The following is a 19,641-nucleotide window of genomic DNA, read 5'->3' as shown; positions in this document are numbered from 1 at the left end:
TAAAAAAATAAACACAAGTCCCTTGCTGGATCTCTTTGTTCATATTTTGCTCTTGTTTCTCCTGTCTTTCCGAGAACTTCTGCTCTAAAAGAAATGAGATTCCTTTGTATTTAAAACACAAAATTATGTGTCTCCTCCACAGGGAAGATTTGAGTGAAGGAAGCTCTAATTAACCTTCTGATATGTATCACCCAGAGGATCAAACTTTCTACTCCTAGAGTAGGAAGTGTCAAAGAGAGTCGGCCAAATGTCACAATGTTAGAATGGTTGAGTTTTGAGATGCTCCTCAGTCAGATGTCCGTATTTTATCTCTCAATTTTAACACATCAATTTCCATAGTTAAAGAACCAAAACGTATTTGAAGCCAAATAAGTGCAAATTTCACCTATCATTGTTATCATATTTGTATCTCTATATTATTGATGATATTAAAAGACAGTCTTTCCATAGTGTCTTGAAATGTATTTTTGGTAAAAAACAAATAAATAAGGAAGGAAGGATCTTGGCAGAGTACAGGAAGGAATATAAAGATTTACCTCTCAATATGTAAATTTTTATTTTAAATATCCTAACAGATAATTATACACAACACCCCAATATATAATGTGTAAAATATGTGCCTTTCTGGTTAATGGTAGCCTTTGGCTGTTAACTCTATAGGTTCTTACTATTTCTGAAGGGTATTTCACCTCCAACATGCAACTTTTCTAAGCCAAGATTGCCACTTATTTTCAAGCTGCTGCTAATTAATTAGCTGCTCTAAAATATACAGTGTCTTACAGAGTGGATGATGTAGGAAAATAAGACCTTTCTTGGCTTCAGCTTCTTGTTAGGCTGCTTTACTTTAGCATTTTATGCACATACTCCCCAGTTGCTCAGCAACCTTTCAACAATCAATACTGTAATAGTCTTTCCTTCAGAATATCAGCCCTCTCCTACCAGCCCACAGCTCCTTTATGCACTACTTGTTAGTAATGAATCCAGTACTTCCAATCATGTAACAATCATATGGGATCAGATATCAATTTATGATAAATGCCTCAACTAGGATCATTTGATGATCTACTGCAAGCTTCACACTCCTCAAAAACATAGTTTTCAAAGTATCCCTATTATTTAATTTGAGAAGAAGAAAACTTTACAATAAACTGATTCTAACTGAATGCTTAGGCAGTCACTCTGGTATGTGTGTTCTCTCAGCTAGGAAGGTATTTGTGTGATTAGAAGAGGACAGTCTTCAGAGAGCAATACCTAATCCCAAAGAGCATCTTCCAGTACCATCTGGGTACACAGAAAAAATGTAGGGGTAAGGACAGCTCCTTGGTTCCCTTTAAATCATATCATTTATATAAAACCAGCATTATGTAAACTTTCTTTTAAAAAAAGAACATGTAAAATTAATGAATAATGAAGAGCCTCTGCCCCCCACAAACTAGAAGACCTATAGAGAAGAAAAGAGTGAATATACATGGATGCAGCAGGGTAGTCAAGGTGGGAAGGACACAGGGACATGATGGGCTGGGTCAGAGGAAAGCCCCTTATTTTTCCTTTCAACTATAGTTGGTAGAAAGAGTAACCTTACGAGTTCCTTTCCCTTACCTCTTTCCATTCTCCTTTATGGCGCGCTCACTATAAGGTTATTGGGGGAGGAAGGTGGTGAAAAGGGTGCTGGAGAATGGAAGAGAAGGGATATGCTACCCCCTTTTAGAAAAACACAAAATGAAGGGGTGCTTTATATGTTCTTGGGTGTTTCTTCCTCTCTTTTCCTTCTAGTCTGGCATATGCCATATAAATTGCAGTTATATTATAATGGAATGTTTTTATATTGCTTAAATACATAGGGAGAGACTCAATTTTTAATATTTATATCCTTAAAAATACATTGAACCTTTAATAAATGCTGACATAAGGTGAAATACTTATTTTTTTAGAAAGAAGAGAGTAGTTCATTTAGCCACGTTCATTCATCCCTCACGTCCTCATTAAACATGTAAGGGGATGGGGTGCACACATATGAGACGCACTTTGTACTCTCGAAAAGTTATTAACACGTATCCATTATCAGAGACAGCAAGCCTCTGAAAGTGAGGGAATTCCTGATGTAACACTTTGGAATTAAATATATTAGTACTCCTTTTTCTTGATAACACCTTTAAATCTTCCAAGAGAACTGGTAGTTATTCCACAAGACTTTATGTGGAAGGAAATGAAACAAATTGGTGTTAAGTTACATTTTGTTTGTTGAATGACAAATCCTTCTACTTGTTCTGAGAGATAAGAGCTGTGGCAAGAAAGAAATCTAAGAGTTCACATTCTAGGAGGGGGTTTTAGAAAGCTGTGAAAGGGCAACACGCCCTTTTTCTATTTTCTTATGAAATTTGATACGGGTGCCATGAATTTCATTTCAAAACCCAGGCCTTTAAGTTTTATTGTCAGTATTGTGATTTTATGGAAGAACATTATGCTTAGTTACACTAAAGATTCAGTTTGTATTTTGTGAGTATTTATTCCTATGAGTGGGGTGTGGGTGGGTGGGTGGTTGGGCACTTTAAAACAATGACCCCTAGGACCCACTGCCTCACATAGTTGAGAATTCCAAATATTTGAAAAGGAATAAATGAGGAGAAAGCTTGATTCGGCAACTTTATTTTAATCAACTAGGTAAAGCAAAAATTGGTCCTTCAAGACAGAGAGTTTCTTTAAGACTCTTCCAACTGTCCATTTAAAAAAGTTTTTCCCTAGCATGCTCTTTTAGTCCTAATAATGAGATGTCTATTCTCTCATGTTTTTATAGGAAAAGTATGATGGTATTTAGTGTAACATTCAGGTATTTATAATATATATATGTTATAAATATATATTTAACATATACATGTTTTTATATTTAGTTTTGTCTTGGTGGGCTGATCCACTACTCTCCATACACTTCCTAAAACTTTTGATATATTCTATATTTCACTTAGATAAAGTTATTTATGCTACTTGGCATGTGGGTTTATCAACGTTTCAAACAATTCAGAATGTGGGATTTTTATTTTGCGTGTAAACAACTTAACATTAGTAACTACCTTGTTGAATATTTGTTTATAATTATTAATTTACTCTCAGTAACTGTGACTTTAGTGATGTGTCATCAGTTGCAGCTTAGACTCAAATGTTTATTCAGTCACTTCACCTATTAAATCAGTCTGATTACTTGTAGCTGATAAACAGTAACAAATCCATTTGCAAAATTTAACATTGACTTCCCTATTTAATGCTTAGAAATTTAAATAGAAGTATATAACATAAATAGAAACATATATTCATTCATGAGTCAATTCGGAAAGATAATTTATAATCGAACTCTCAGTTCTATTTGTAACTAATACACACCTAATTTATTTAATTAGTTTGTGATTGTAGAAAATCTACTGGAATTACTGATTTCTTTTTAAGTCTATGAAGACTAGTACCTTTTCACAATTAACATCTCAGAAATCTGGATGCAGGTGAAAGAATTTTTGAATTGTTATGTCATAATTTAATTGGTAGAATGTTTTTTACTTAGAGCTGCATCTTATAATCAGGACTATCTTATCTTCACTTAATTAGCTATTTTTAGAAAAAAAATCTTATATATTTTAACATAAATACAACATTTTAATTTAAAACCATAAGACTAATTATAGACCTGCTCTTTAAAACTAAATTACAGGGGCGCCTGGGTGGCTCAGTTGGTTAAGCCTCCGACTTCGGCTCAGGTCAGATCTCACGTTCGTGGGTTCGAGCCCCGCGTCAGGCTCTGTGCTGACAGCTAGCTCAGAGCCTGGAGCCTGTTTCAGATCCTGTGTCTCCCTCTCTCTCGGACCCTCCCCCTCTCATGCTCTGTCTCTTCTGTATCAAAAATAAATAAAGCAATAAAAAAAATTAAAAAAAAAAAACCTAAATTACAAACTATTTTTTCCAGGATTCTTTCACATAAAATTCTCCGAATCAGAGAGAGAATTTTATATTAGGTAACAGCTAACCAAAGGTAGATCATTTATATTTCTTTTACAGTTTAAATTTTTTAATGTTTTTTACTTATTTTTGAGAGACAGAGAGAGATGGTGCGAGCAGGGTAGAGTCAGAGAGAGAGAGAGAGAGAGAGACGGAGATACAGAATCTGAAGCAGGCTCCAGGCTCTGAGCTGTCAGCACAGAACCTGGTGCAGGGCTTAAACTCACTGACCAAGAGATAATGAATGACCTGAGCCAAAGTTGGACGCTTAACCAACTGAGCCACCTGGTGCCCCCCAAATTCCCAAGTTATATACCTGACTACACTCTGCTTCCTGAAAATTATAGCATGTCACAAAGCAGTGGCTTTGGTTTGCCTCATTTGCACATATTAAAATTAGTTTTAAGAGTTACCTCACTTATTAACATGTTTAAGTTGCATCCAAGTAATATTAAATAAAGGAATAAATGTAACACAAAAATCAAATTTCATATGCTAAGATTTATAGACTATCTAAATAATGGCTCAAAGAAAATCGTTGTATTAGTTGTATTTAGATTTTATTTTGATGTTATTTTGTATATTTTTTCTTTTGCATGTTTTCATGTTAAATGTTTATTGCATTTTTCTTCATTATATATTGTAATGTCACAAAATTATTCATCTAGAATTATTTTGTTAAACTTTCACTCAAATGTTTCACTTAAAATATAAAATTAATGGAAAAGAACATATTTTTAATATAAAATAGCATGCCAAACATCAATATCTAAAAGCTACTCCCTTGAATATGTGATTACCTTTAACATGTGGTTACATAGTTGTGTATATATTGGACCTTCCACTCATCTTTAACAGCACAATCTGTTCTCCAATTTTGTGGTGAGTTAGACAATAATTATGAAGCAGAGTGGCACAAAATTGTTTTAAAAATCTGTAAAGCTAAAAATTTTATTATAAAGAAATCAGAATTCAATTACAAAAAGTTTTTGGTTACACTTTCTAAATGACACATTTCTAAATGGCTTTAAATGAATTACGCTTAGTCTCTCAAAGATATTGTTGAAATAAAAAAGCCTTCAAAAACATAATTCTCATTATAATACATAATGTAATCCAAATTTAATATTTGTGAGGATTACTGTTAAATAAATTTGCCAATTTACATGTGTAGCATATGTCATTTTCCATTATCATAGTACCAAATATGACATATAGTTATGAGTTAGGGAAGCATGCTTATGTGTAAACCATTTCATTTTATTTTTGTTATATTGAGAAATGTTTTATTATAGAATATTAATAAAATACACTTTAGACCTGTGTTTATGTTGTAAACAGCTAATTTTTAAATATATCTCAAGTGATTTAATGGTAGGATAATCTAATTGTGATAAACTACATCTTGTATATATAATTTGATTTCAAATAAATGAATTTTCTGGATGTACATTTTATTTCCTAATTGGGGTTGTATGTCGTGTAACATATACTTTTTTATATATACAGTTTAATATTGTGCTATCAAAGATAATGTTTACTTAATTGTGTAGCATAACTAAATTTTTAAAAAAGAAAACAGTATTATATTTTAATATTGGATTACCTATATAACATATTTAATAATGGATTGTTGCTATACAGAATTCTAAGGCTTTTTCTAACATTGGCAATTACCTCATAAAGCAGTTATGTATGCAAAAGTGTTGAGTGTTGTTAAACTGTTAAATGGTAAATGGCACATATTGACAATTTAAAAATCTGTGTTTCACACACTGCCAATTTAAAGTGGTACTAAAACCAGTATTCTAAATTGGTCTACATTTTAGATAAAAATGATTATATAATATATGATATAACTGTATGGTGATGGATGATTTTATTGCCTTATAGAGGAAATCAATGTTATTTCTTTATAGAGGTTATTCCATTATATAAATCAAACATATTTAAGTGCATTTAGATGCACTTCTGTCTCCTGCTATTATGGGATATAACTACTCTTCACTCTACAGAAATTTGAATATTCTAAGTCATTCCATTCCATATGAAGATTGTATCTTTTAAGGTTTGAGAATTACAATACAAATCTTCAAGTAACTCTCAGGCAAATAAATCTCCAGATTCCACACTTTCTCAAAATGATGTCTTTGAAAGTTAAGAACAAAATTATCAGTATTCCTCCCTTTAGAATTTCTCTTCATTCATTATACCATTTGAATTATGACTTTGCCATGGCAAAAATTATAATCCTATTTTATTTGTGAAATTTATTCTGTTCTTACTATTATTTTAGAATTATTAATTAATTCATTCTTTCTTTTGATGAATAATTCTTGAGCATCAACTGTGTACTAGGCACTGTTCGAGATACTAGGTAATTCAGCAATTAATAGAATGTACAAAAATCTCAGTCTTTCGGGAGCTTGCATTCTAGTATATAGAAGAATGAATATGAAAAACAAAATATACACAAAACATAAAAACTATTCAGTAAAATATCTGGATGAATTATATATGTGGTTGGACTATGATTGTTAAGTGAATTGTTTTTTTAGTGCTTTATTCCAACATTCCACCCTGTTTTGCATTCAGGGTAAGAGGATAGTACTGAATCACTACCACCATTAGCCAGAAGTAGAGTTCTATTACTGAAGATTTTAAGACTGGATGTTAGCAAATCCTGGATCTAAAGGCTAACAAAGATCAGTTCTAACTCTCAAAATTTTTCAGGAACTGTATTTGTCTCCTGGTGTCTTCGAAGAAAATGGGTGTCTGGAACTGGTCTCTATATAGGTCTTGAAGATTAGTTATAGAAGCAATTTAGACACATTCTTAAGTCTTATCTGAGTTATTGACCCAAACATGTGAGAATATTTGGGATCAGTTGTAATAACTTCAATGATACAATAGAATAAATAGCTACTCAGTTTATTCCTTGGAATAAGGCCAGAACATTGAGATTTGAGATAGAGTATATATTCTGTTATTTTTCATACTTTTAAGTTATATTTTACAACACATGTTTATAGTTAAGTAGTTTCCTTCTTTATCTAAAACTGAAAGCTGGGGAAATTATGAACAGTTATGAAAAGTTCTAAAGTGTTAGTTTTTCATCCACCCTGATTTTATACTTCCTTTCTAAAGTGGAAGGTACAGTTAAACTTCCTAGGTGAATCATCTGGATCAGGTCATTGTTTTTATTGTAATAAGCACATGGGCATTTCAAATGTCTGATTTACCATGAGGTTCATTACTAAATGTTAGCATTGTAAGTGTAGTTATTGCTTAATCATGTAATTAAAGAAAATTCTTACTAAACATTAGCTTAGTAAATGTTACTGCTCAACTTGCACAACCAACATGAATTTAGGCGATTGTAATCTTCACCATATAACTTGGATGAATATTCAATAGCAACTTCTTTCTGACTGATGCTTTAGAATAAATTAAAGGTCTTTAAAATAATCTGATAATTGTCATATGACATTTACCCTTGGCTCCCTGAAAATAAAACCATCATTTGAGTTTCTAAACGAAATTAAACCAAGGTTTAATTGTAATGACAATTTAGCCTAGCAGAATCCATAGCAGCCACATTTCCCTCTGCTGTGTATGAATGAGAGGACCCCGTGTTTGATGTCCTTTTTGGCCTGAAGCAGAAATCAGAAATTCTAATCTTACCATTCACCTGCCTATAACACAAGGGGGGAAAAAAAGAAGGCAGAGAATGCTCAAACTACGTTATGGGATAAAGCTATATTCCTTTTGCAGAATGGTTAAAATAATCCTCCGTATTTTTGTCTACAATATATAATTACACATTGTGGATAGAAGTTTGAGATGCAGTTTATTGAGAAGGCAGGATATGAAAACATACCACTCATTGGCTTTAAAAAATACTCAGAAGTTTTCTAAGCAGGACCTGACGATTATTCCTAATTAGTAGCTATACTTCTGAAACTCAGTATTTTCTCTTGTTAAACATTATAGATGTCAAGATCTTTTTTAAATATATCTCCAGTTTCATACTTATATTATAAGAAAGAAAAAAGGCTACTTTCTTTCATTATATAAGTATTATACACTACCATAGACAATCTTTTAAAAAGATTTGAGTAAATGAAAGAGAAAACCCTAATTTGGCTCTTTTAAAATCTATTTTTAAATTACAGTAAAACCTTAACAAGGTTAAGAATGTAGAGAAACATGTACCATGAAACACTTAGGAGGCATTTGGGAATTCTTAACCATTTATTAATGCTACTTTTATGTGAATAAAAATTCCATGCTATTAGTTAATTCTCTATTATTTCTAAATATAATGATTAATTTTAATTGACTGAGAATTGGTGAATCAAAAATTTTACTTGAAAATAATGAAATATATCGCCCAATTTTCAAACACAACTCACTGGAACCTAAAGCATATATAGCTCATGACATTGAATATTTTATCGTGTTGGCTGCTTTCTGCAAGTGAGGTTAAGATAGACATCTACATAGAATAGTTATTCAGAGTTTTATTTTTTAAATCATTTTGTTTTAATTTGGGCTTTGATTTTAAATTCTCCTTCACTTGCTTATCTTAAAATAGAAATGTTTGCTATGTTTCCCAGAAATTATGAAGAGATATGGCACAGACTATTCAAAGCATACTTTTGAGAAAAGTGTGGTTACACAGTTATGCATTCTGTCAAAATTTGTCACTTGTAAGGCATTTGTTGCTAATATTCATCTGTAGATAAAAAACAAAGATTGGTTCAGGACCACATAAAGGGTTTACTATTTCACTTTTTCTCCCCTAATGTGTCACAGTGAAAATGTGGTATATTTGTGTGTGATAACCTATTCAGAGGTTGATTGATACAAAACAATCATCCAATCTGGTTACTTCACATTTTAGTGGCGTGTTTGTGTTTTGCCTCTTCGTGTTGATTATCTTTAAGGTAATAGAAGGGAATATAACTTATTAAACTTATCAGAAAAAAATAAACAAAATTTAAAAGAAAAAGTTAGCATCTAGTGCTACTGTGTCCTACAGGTTCTTCTACATTGACCCACACTACCTCCACTGGTGAGTTAGAGGAGCATAACAGGACTACCACTGGTGCTATTGCTGTTGCTAGCACACCTGCAGATGTTACTGTATCCAGTGTTACAGCTGTCACCATCCATAGACTTTCTGAGGAACAGCGAGTGCAAGTTTCGAATCTCAGAAATTCAGGTCTGGACCCCAACACATCCAAGGACGGGCTCTCTCCTCATCAAGCAGATACACAAAGTACAAGGAGAAGACCACGAAATGCTGAACAGATAGAAAGAACTAAAGAGCTTGCAGTTGTTACTCATAGAGGTATTGGATGTTATTTTACTTGTGCCCGTTTAGTTACAGCCAAAGCTATATTTTGGTAATGATTCAAATTAGAGAATGAGCTGAAAGAGAGCCAAGATGTAGGAAGCCAAAGGAAAAAGTTTAGCTGTGAAATATAGATCGTAATAGCCAAACCCTGAGTAATTTGAAAAATTAAAAAATACAAATCAAAGGAAAATGCAAATAGTGGGTGGGGGTGGGGGTAAACGTAGAAAGAAAAGTATGTGTAAAAGGGATAAAAACAAGTATTAACTATAATTGCATATTACAAGCCAGGTATGTTGAGATTATTTGAAAATAAAGTAGCCAGTTTCTATTAATAAGTGTACATATTTACACATGGATGATTTGTCCGATGTAGTAATTTTCACTATTTGCATGAAAATATGCAGATGCTAATTAACAATTAAGAAAATAGATAATTTGGGCAATATGGAAACATTCTGCCTGGTGATATTTTATATAGCTGGCTCTTCTATTTCTAAATAAATTACCTATCTCCAGATCTATATGATTGTACTGAGATTTCTCATTTTGAAAAGTTAAGTTATTCACTGAGATTATGGCTCTACATTTAAATAACCTTTAGCTTTCTAATCTTTTATAGAACAAAAATTGCCACAAGGCCAACTCATATATTGGTAATTTTCTAGTTGATTAATAGAAGCCTATCTTTTATGAAATTAGGAAAACATGGCAAGCATATTTTTCTGTTTCTTGGTAGCAAGTTTCACTAAGCAGTTTATGAAAACAATCAATGTAGTGTCAAAAAGTAAAGGGGCTTTATTTATATCAATATATGCATCAGTGGAAACATTAATTAACTGAACATGTTTCAAGTACAAAATGCCTACTCCAACTCTATTTTCAACACATCATTATATATTCCCCAAACTGGTTATGGTTTATGTAGTATGAGTAGGCATGGTGTAGACAGAGCATGATATTAGTAATGGAAAGCATTCTGTGCTTAATGTACACCAAGGAGAAAACTCAAGACATCTTTATGTAGTTGATTCAAAATCATATAGAAATGTCCCAAAAGCTCATTTCCATCAAAATTAGTACTGAATTACTTTTGTTCTCCTTAATGAGCATCAAAAACTGAATACTTAACATGTAGTAGTTTTCTGTAAGTATAAATCCATATCATCTTGTTTTTCTATTTACTTCCTTACCATGAATATTCCCCTGTAAAGAATTATATGAGTCATGATAAAATTGTTAATTTGCTTTACCAAATAGATACTTTATCTTAGTAGCAGGAAATTTTTAAAAAGTATACATATTATTACAATATTAAGAAAAAACCCTTCTATTTAGATTTTTCACTCTCTTTGGAAAAATGCATGAACTAGAATTGACAAACTTCTCTGTTATCTTTTTATCACCCATTGCATAAAATATGTAATTCTAATAATACAAATACTACTTTAGTCAAAGTTGTTATCAAATGATGTGAGAAACTCAGATTACAAAATAGTGTTTTAGAGAACTAGAAAAAATAATTGAGAATGAAATGAGGATAAATAGTGGTCAGTTTTTTAATTCAATAAAGTGATTTGAAAATTAGCCTAAAATTCTGAGCTACATTTAAGTAAATTTTAATTAAGCATATTACTTCCTGAGTAAATTCCAAATCAGTGCACAAATTCTCTTTTAAAAAAATTTTAATGTTTTTTATTTATTTTTGAGAACGAGAGAGACAGCATGAGCAGGGGAGGGTCAGAGAGAGAAGGAGTCACAAGATGGGAAGACAGACTCCAGCCTCTGAGCTAGCTGTCAGCACAGAGCCTGACGCGGGACTCAAACCCGTGAACCGTGAGATCATGACCTGAGCTGAAGTCAGACACTTAACCAACTAAGCCACCCAGGTGCTCCACTAAAATCCTCTTTAAGACAATAGTTACTTTATAGCTAATACATGTTTCCTCCTTCCCCATATTCTTTCTGAAACAGTGTTTCTGTATAGAATAGCCATCAAGTAGTGCCATCTACATTGGAAATAAATATTCCTCAATTATTTTTGTTTAAATTATGTGTATGGAAAACATTCTGAATGTTACATTTATCATTCATTTCAGTGACTTAAATTATTACACTTTTATCAAATCTTTATTTTAATTAGAATTGGTCCTTCTAACTCTTTCTCAATCTAGTGTTTTAGTGATTTTAGATAGCTACTTATATTTGAGTCTCAAGCTTTTTAACATTTTAGGTTAAAAACTGTAAATGTTAGAAATAAAAGAGACCCATCACTCTATGCCTATCAATGTTTTTGAAAACCCTCAATATTTATCTACTTTTAAGACATAAAATAGACTTCAAAAACGTAACTGTTAGCAGAGCCAAATTTCTAAATTGGAATTGGCTGATATCAAAGCAGTATTCTTTTTAAATCAATATTTTTAGATAGTATGCTAGCAAGGGAGAGAAGGGCAGAGGGAAAGACAGAGACTCTTAAGCAGGTTCTACCTTCAGCACAGAGCCCGACCAGGGCTCAGTCTCATAACTGTGAGACCATGACCTGAGCTGAAATCAAAGAGTGAGACAATCAGCTGAGTCTCCCAGGAGCCCCAAAGCATTATTCGTTTATTAAAAATAATTCTACCTCATCAGGCATGCCTGGAATGCCTACTAAGTACCATACTCTGTTCTGGAAAGTAAAGATAAATAATAGATGACCCTTTCCTTCAAGAAACAGAGATAGAGTGGAAGATACAGAGAAACCCATGAGGTAGTACAAGGAAAGCTTTGTAAATCTGTTAGTGATTTGAGCACTGAAGTAGTTACAGGGTTTGTGCAGACAGTGAGTCATTTCATTGACATTTTAAATGAGTCTGTAGACATAATGCAAAACTAAGTGCTTGGGACGCCTGGGTGGCTCAGTAGGTTGAGCGTCTGACTTCAACTCAGGTCATGATCTCAAGGTTCATGGGTTCAAGCTGACAGCTAGTTCAGAGCCTGGAGCCTGTCTTCAGATTCTGTGTCTCCTTCTCTCTCTGACCCTCCCCTGCTCACACACACACACACACACACACACACACACACACACACACACACACTCTCTCTCTCTCTCTCTCTCTCTCTCTCTCAAAAGAAAAAACTAAATCCTTAATTTTTCTAGATATTTTAGAGAAAAAAGTTAGGTTTTGTTCTTATATTTCATTCTCTGCGGTGCAGTCGGAATTACCTTTTAAAATCTTCTCAATGACCCTAGTAATAAAACCAAGGTTTGGGGGTGTCCTGCAGGAAATTGGTCTGGCTTTTGTCCCTACCTCCAGATTTATCCCGTGTGATTCTCACAGTCACTATACATTTTTGGCCAAATAGAAATTCTTTTAGTGTGTCAAACACACCATATTCTTTTCTACTTGAAGCCACTTTGATGAACTAATCCTTCCATTCTGGCAACCAGACCATTCTAATTCCCTTTAGAAATTTTAGCTTAAAAAATTTTCACCTCCAGGGAAGTTAGTTTTTTCTGTTCTAACTCACCATTGTACTCTGTGCTTTTCTTGTATTTATAATCACCAGCCCTATGACTTGTCCTGTAAAATTTACTTCTATGAAGTAAGGAGTGAGTAGGTTTGGTTCCTGCTGCATTTCCAGTGCCTAGAACACCTTCTGAACCATAGACAAATTTAAAATAATATTTGGTAAGCTAATGAATAAATATTTATAATCTGAGCAGCTAAAGCATTTGCCTAAATTTCTTAGAAAATTTAAAACTATATTTTTCAATATATTCAAGTATCTATGCACTTTAATATTAAAGATAACTACTTCATTTTGTCATAGTTCTAAAAACTCCAGTATTTTTAATTCCTAAAAGGCAATTATATTCCCATGAACTCAAATAAAAAAAATGCTTTTATATTACTTCAAATTTCACAACATAAAACTAGTTATAAATGCTTTGTTTATAGACCTTATCCATTTATAAAAACAAAGGAATTTTATAAACTCTAGAAATCTATCAATTCAAGAAATATCACATGAATAAATATTAATGTTATACAATGGATAGTATTTTGCTGAAAGTTATTACCATTTATATCATATATGTGATAGAGTTTGAGAAGCATAAGTTCCTTTGAGGCATACAAGTCCACACTGTTTTATACTGTATGATAATTTAATATTTTTCATAAGTTTTCTTTATTCACACTGCAATTACATTTTCATTATATATATATATTTTTTAATGTTATTTGTTTATTTTTAGAGAGAGAGCAGGGAGGGAGTGAGGGTCGGAGGAAGAGAGACAGAGAGAATCCCAAGCAGGCTCAACACTGTCAGTGCAGAGCTCAACGCTGGGCTCAGTCCCACTACTTGTGAGATCATGACCTGAGCCCAAATCAAGAGTCAGATGCTTAACTGACTGAGGCACCCAGGTGCCCCTTTATGATATTTTTTGATGATTACTTGTTCCTAATTTATTTATTTTCAATAATCTGAAGCAATTAAAATACGTACAGTTTGCATCCATATCACTATAAACACAAAGAAGGCATGGACATTGAAATTACACATAATATTTGGTACTTGTGTGTTGGAGTAAAAGTCTATGTATTAAGTTATGATAAATCAGCATAGCTAGTTACTTTATTATAAGTAAGAGGTGAACAATTAGTAATTAGAAACATAGGAAATATTTTTAATTTTCGATACAGTACTATTCCAATTAGTTTTCCCATTATACTATAGTTAAAATATCAGTAATTCGCTTTCAATTATCTCTTAATTTTTTTTAACTTTCTGCTTGTTCTCAGTAAAGGGAAACGTTTTCCAATTTTCTCTATTTAAAAAGAGTCTTGATATTGAAATAAAAAGTAAAAAAAATAATACTAATAAACAATGTTGGTTTAGATCTTTAAACTGTTATTAACACCACACCACAGTTTCTGGTGGTATTAGCACCCAGTAGTTCTCAGAAGGAGAACTCAGTTTTAATTGACTGGGTTTTAGTCCACTTTTGACACCTACTCTGAGAGAGACCATGTGCAGGTCACAGAAACTATCTGAGCTCAATATCTACATAGTTGTAAAAAAGTATTATAGTTATTACATTAGGGTTTTTGTGAAGATTAAACATGGTATTGGGTCGAAATGCTAAAGAAAACTTAGGTATTTTCTCCCATTGCAAAGATAAAACCAATTTGCCCACCATTGCTAGTTAGTTCTGAAGTCAGAGGATGAGGCTGAGTGGCACTTGCCCCTTGTTACCTGTCTGGTCTTGAGTAATAACCTCAACTCTCAAAGCTCAACTAGTTAGTAATGGAGAATATCTGCATCATAGGTAGCTGTGTGAAAAAGTTTAGCAGCTGCTACCTTATGTTCAACACATACTACTGCTGTTATTTTTATTATTATTCACCAACTATGTTTTAAATCTTGCTATGTGCATGGCATTGTACTTGATAGTGAGGGTATAAAAATGAAGAATACAGACTATGCCATCGGGTAGTCTATATAACTTAAAAAAACAGTAATTAAAGATTTATAATTTGTAAAAATTTTGGTGAGAAACACTACCAGAACAGTATTTTTGATATGCTATTGAAGTAAGGGGAGAGAATAACTTCCTCTGGATTTAGAAAGTCAAGGAAGGCTGCACAGGGAATATCTGAACTAGTTCTTGAAATAGGGATAAAAGTTTCAAACTAATCAACTGGGTTTATATCACAAGGATACATTGAAAATGCTTTGACTAGATACGTGTGCTAAGTAGAAACATCAGGAGTCTATACCAAAATAAAGGAAGTATTCAACTGGGCTTAGTTGAGTTTATATTCATATGAATAATCTAAAAACAATTGATATTTTTAGTTAAAAAATGTCTAGATGTTTAAAATTATATAATCTAATAATATCTAATGATATTTTTGATTTCACCAGAATATTTTTTGCCTTAACTATAAGCCCTTTTGAAATTATTTATTAATATTTACTTAAAGCACCTTTTTTCCCAATAGCCCTTAAACTGCATAGTTCAATTACATAGCCCTAAGAGGTTTCAACTCAAAAATTGAGTTAAAATAGAAGGACCTATGTGATAATATAATTAAAACATTAACAAGGAGAGTGTCCTGTACTTCTAGGATTATATATTTTAGAATTATCTATAATATTTCATATTCATCTAAAACAACATCATTATTTTGTAGAAAAAATCATGCTCTGCAAGAGGATATATAAAAAGCTAGTTCACATTGCTAGACTAGTATTCAATTCATTCTTTCATTTATATAAGATTCATAGGGTCTAATGTGTGCAAAGCTTTGTATTAGATGATACTAAGGCTTGGGTAGGATAGATGTAAAGCACAATTGGTTTTCATTCCTCAAGAAGTTTATAGTCACACCATTTAAAAATAATCATTAAAATGTGTTTTACTCCACATGATTTCATTTAACATTTTTTTCTTTTATATTGGTATTGGAGAGTACTTCTTTTTTTTTTAATTACGTAGACAAGTTTTGTCAGCTGTTAATGAGGAGCCTTGGTAGTTGTTGATTTCAAGTATAAAATGTAGATACATTCTTCTGGAAGAGTTACCATATAGTTATATATGATTATAAACTCTCTTTTATTGTTCTTCCTCCTGGAATATTAACTTAGATGATTATAACATGTTGTTGAGTCAAATGTGTTATGAGCATTTTATAGTCACTGCTGCTGTTTATGTTGAGTTAGTGTAGCCATTTCTTCCACAGTATGTTTAATAGTATGTTTAATCATATCAGTAGGCTCAAGCAGAGCTTTAGTTTGGTTTATAAGGTAACATGAAATTATGCTTAAAATTGAATATGATGTAGATTCCCTCCTCTTCATAAGAGCAGCCTAAACGAAAACCTGTTTTAATTATCAGTTTTTGACCTGAACACTTCTTTTAAATTATCATTTTCACCTTTAAAGTAATAATGGTTAACTCAGCATAAAACTTACTTTTAGGTCAGCAGTTTTAATCTAAACAAAAGCATTATTTTTATCCTAAGCAATCTTTTTTTCAAGTTAGCTCATCTCAACATTTACAGTGCTTAACCAAGGGAAGACAGACTATCAGAAAAACTGAAATTTCTAGTTCATTTCAGATATCAAATTCTGTGATATGTAACAACTTTGTTAAAAAAAAACCCCAAACTGTAATATGACAAAAACATTATCGTATTAAAGTAATAGTTCTTGGGTGCCCACTATGTGCCTTCCATTAATAGGTTATTTGGCCACACATAGAATTTTGAATATTTTCAATAGCTTGCAAGCAACTAATACTGTTTTCAAATTTTCTATTAATAGTCTTAGAGAGATAGATTTGTAAATCTAAAACATTTTTTTAAATCATCATAAACAATAGCCATTGAAGAAGTTAATTTATGGTTGGGTGCTTAGATCTTTATGGATATTGATATATGTCCATCAAATAACAGGGTTTTATTGAGTATATTATCTCTTTGCTAAGCATGTGATAAATTGAAAAGAAGTATAATATGGTCTTTACTTTTAAAGGAAAAGTTGTAGGGAAAAAATTGCAGAGAAAAAGTATCTGTCATGTCTCAGAGAATTGCTACAGAATAAGTATGATAGGTGAGTGGGTTTGAGTTGTCTTCAAAAGTGTGATATGTTGTTATATGTGAGAGATCAAATTTGTTTATCCATAGGTTATAGAACTTGGTGTATGAAACCATAGGGAGATACACAATCATTTATTATAAAGAAGACTTCTAACATTGAATTTTGTTCAAATACAGATTGTGTGCTTCAGGAAGCAGTAAATTACCAAATCACTAATAAGATATTCAAACATAGCAAGATGGACAAATTAGGTATTAAGGAAGCATTTAAGCATCAAAGAGCATATCAATAATATGATTGTTACTAACCCTTCTAACCTAAGCGTCTGTAACTCTAGCCAGATATATATTAATTAAATGTATTTATCATAATCTTCTGTTTCCTCTTGATGTTTGAATCAAAATGGACTTATCCTTATGATTATGATTGTATAGCCAATGTTAAAACAAGCATAGATGTGGCCAGCATTAATATGAAGGAATTTAGAGACTGGATCTCTCCTTGTTTCAGTAGATAAGAACTTGTCCACATGTACATTTCTCCCAGAGCCCAATGCCTACCCAATACCTTAAATTCTAAAAACTTTCCACTTGAGGATCTAATGTTAGCTTTTTCAGTTTGTGTCTAAGATGACAGAGTTACCTTCTTCAGGATCTCATTTTTTTAAATTTTCATTTCTTTTTTCTTTCCTCTTTCCTCTTTTTCTTTCCTTTCTTTTTTTCTTCCTATTTATTTCTTTTCTCACTTTTTTCTTTAACAACCAACAAACCAAACTTCCTCCCTTCTTCCCAATCTTCCTTCCTCCCTCCCCTCTCTTCCCCTCCTCTCCCCTTTCTCTCCCTTTCTTCCTTGTGTTTTGTTATTCAACAAATGTTTACTAAATTATTTACACATCAGACTTTCTTCCAGTTCTTGAGTAAACAACATTGGACAAAACTGAGTAGACCCTGCCTTATTGAGTTTAATATACTTTTTAATGTCTTTCTTGAGATACAGAGCAGAAGCAGGGGAGGAGCTGAGAGAGAGACACTCATATAATCTGAAGCAGGCTCCAGGCTCTGAGTTGAAATCAGACACCTAACTGACTGAGCCACCCAGGCGCCCCTCCTCATTGAGTTTATATTTAAGTGAGGAGAAAAAAAGAGCATGCAAATAAACAAAAACTACCTGATGGTGGCAAGGACGGTGCTGAATATTAAAACAAACTCTATGATATATGGGTGACTCCCTTTGTTGAGAAGGGCAAGGGCTTTTTAGGGAGGAAAACTTTAAACTGAAACCAAAACATGGAAGAAGACAGCCATGCTAAGATGGAGTAGAAAGCATATCAGGTAAATAAAATAGCCAGAGGGAGTTTGAATTGTTCTTGAGAAAAAGAAACCGCAGTATGCTGCTGTTCAGTGGAAAAGGAGGAGAAGGATGGAGATTATGTGGGAAACTGCTGGAAACCACAGATCATGTAGGTTTGGAGGCCCAGATAGGGAATTTTATCCTAATCTGAGTGAGACAGGAGACGTTGGTGATCTTTAGCAGGAAAGTGATATTACCTATTATATCTTCCTTTCAGAAGTTATTTCAACAAGAAAGTAAAGAAAAAAATTAAGCAGGAACAGGCAGACAGATTAGTAATGTATTCAAAGGTGCAAATAACAGCTGATAGAGACTGGGAAACTAAGTTGTAGACTAGCTTCTCAAACTTCCGTGTGAATACAAATCACCTGGCAGTCTTGTTCAAGTGCGGATTGTGATGTGCTGGGATTGGGTGGGATCTGAGATTCTGCACTTCTAACAAGACTACAGGCTATGATGATACACTGAATAGCAAGAATTTATGGGAGGATGATAAGACAGAGAAAGAGCAATACATACCAAGCAAACCTGCTCTCTGTTCACTCTCCAAGAGATCTTCTTTGCTTGAAATATTCCCAACATTGATAAACAATTTTGGATGATATAATAAAAGCCAAATTTTAATGCTGTAAGAATGACTTTAATGGTGAGAAACTCATAAGTGGAGAGAATATTAGGACAGATGAGTTTTCTGGATCAACTTAATGATAATAATTAATTCTGTCAACTCTTAGAATGACAGCTTATATTAGTTATGATTTTACTGGAAACATCAATGAATGTATGCAAAAGTGATAAAAGCATTTCCATGTCAAATTTTAACTCATTTATTGCTTTTAATTTTTATCCTAAATTTTATACCTTGATAAGGTTTCTTAAAATGTGTTATTTTTTTAACATTTATTTATTTTTGAGAGATGGAGAGGCAGGGCATGAGCAGGGGTGGGCAGAGAGAGAGGGAGATACAGAATTCGAAGCAGACTCCAGGCTCTGAGCTGTCAGCCCAAAGCCCTACATGGGGCAAAAATTCACGAACCGTGAAATCCTGGCCTGAGCTGTAGTCAGACAGTTAACTGACTGAGCCACCCAGGCACCCCTGAAATGTGTTATTAAATTAAAAAAAGGAAAAACCATAAAGTTTAGTTTCCCTTTATTTACCTCTGAAAGGCTAATTGATAGATGGAAGCCAAACAGTGAAAAGAAGGATATAAAATTTGATTACCAAATCAACAATTTTCATCAGTGAATATTGAATAATTAAGCATTATCTTTCATTTTATATAAATGGCAATATTGCATTTGTCGACTTGAATTCTCAGGTCCTTCATGAAACTAAGTGATGTATTGATTTCCATGCA

At 32.7% G+C, this 19,641-nt stretch overlaps 1 protein-coding gene across 3 annotated transcripts in view; it reads left to right on the top strand.

The window, feature by feature from the left end:
• CSMD3 (CUB and Sushi multiple domains 3) overlaps positions 1–19,641 on the top strand; it is a 1,185,533-nt gene that overhangs the window by 446,797 nt on the left and 719,095 nt on the right. Inside the window, exon 7 of one of the 3 annotated variants that reach the window (XM_029923714.1) lies at positions 9,026–9,337. The exons of the other annotated variants lie outside the window; for them this stretch is intronic. Coding sequence (XP_029779574.1) covers positions 9,026–9,337 — 312 coding nt within the window. The remainder of the gene's footprint in view (positions 1–9,025; positions 9,338–19,641) is intronic. 3 annotated transcript variants of the gene reach the window in all.

The sequence above is a fragment of the Suricata suricatta genome, chromosome 15 (genome assembly GCF_006229205.1).
Source record: "Suricata suricatta isolate VVHF042 chromosome 15, meerkat_22Aug2017_6uvM2_HiC, whole genome shotgun sequence".
NCBI lineage: Eukaryota > Metazoa > Chordata > Mammalia > Carnivora > Herpestidae > Suricata > Suricata suricatta.
The sequence above is the reverse complement of the archived record's forward strand: the minus strand, read 5'-3'. Positions and strand labels throughout refer to the sequence as shown.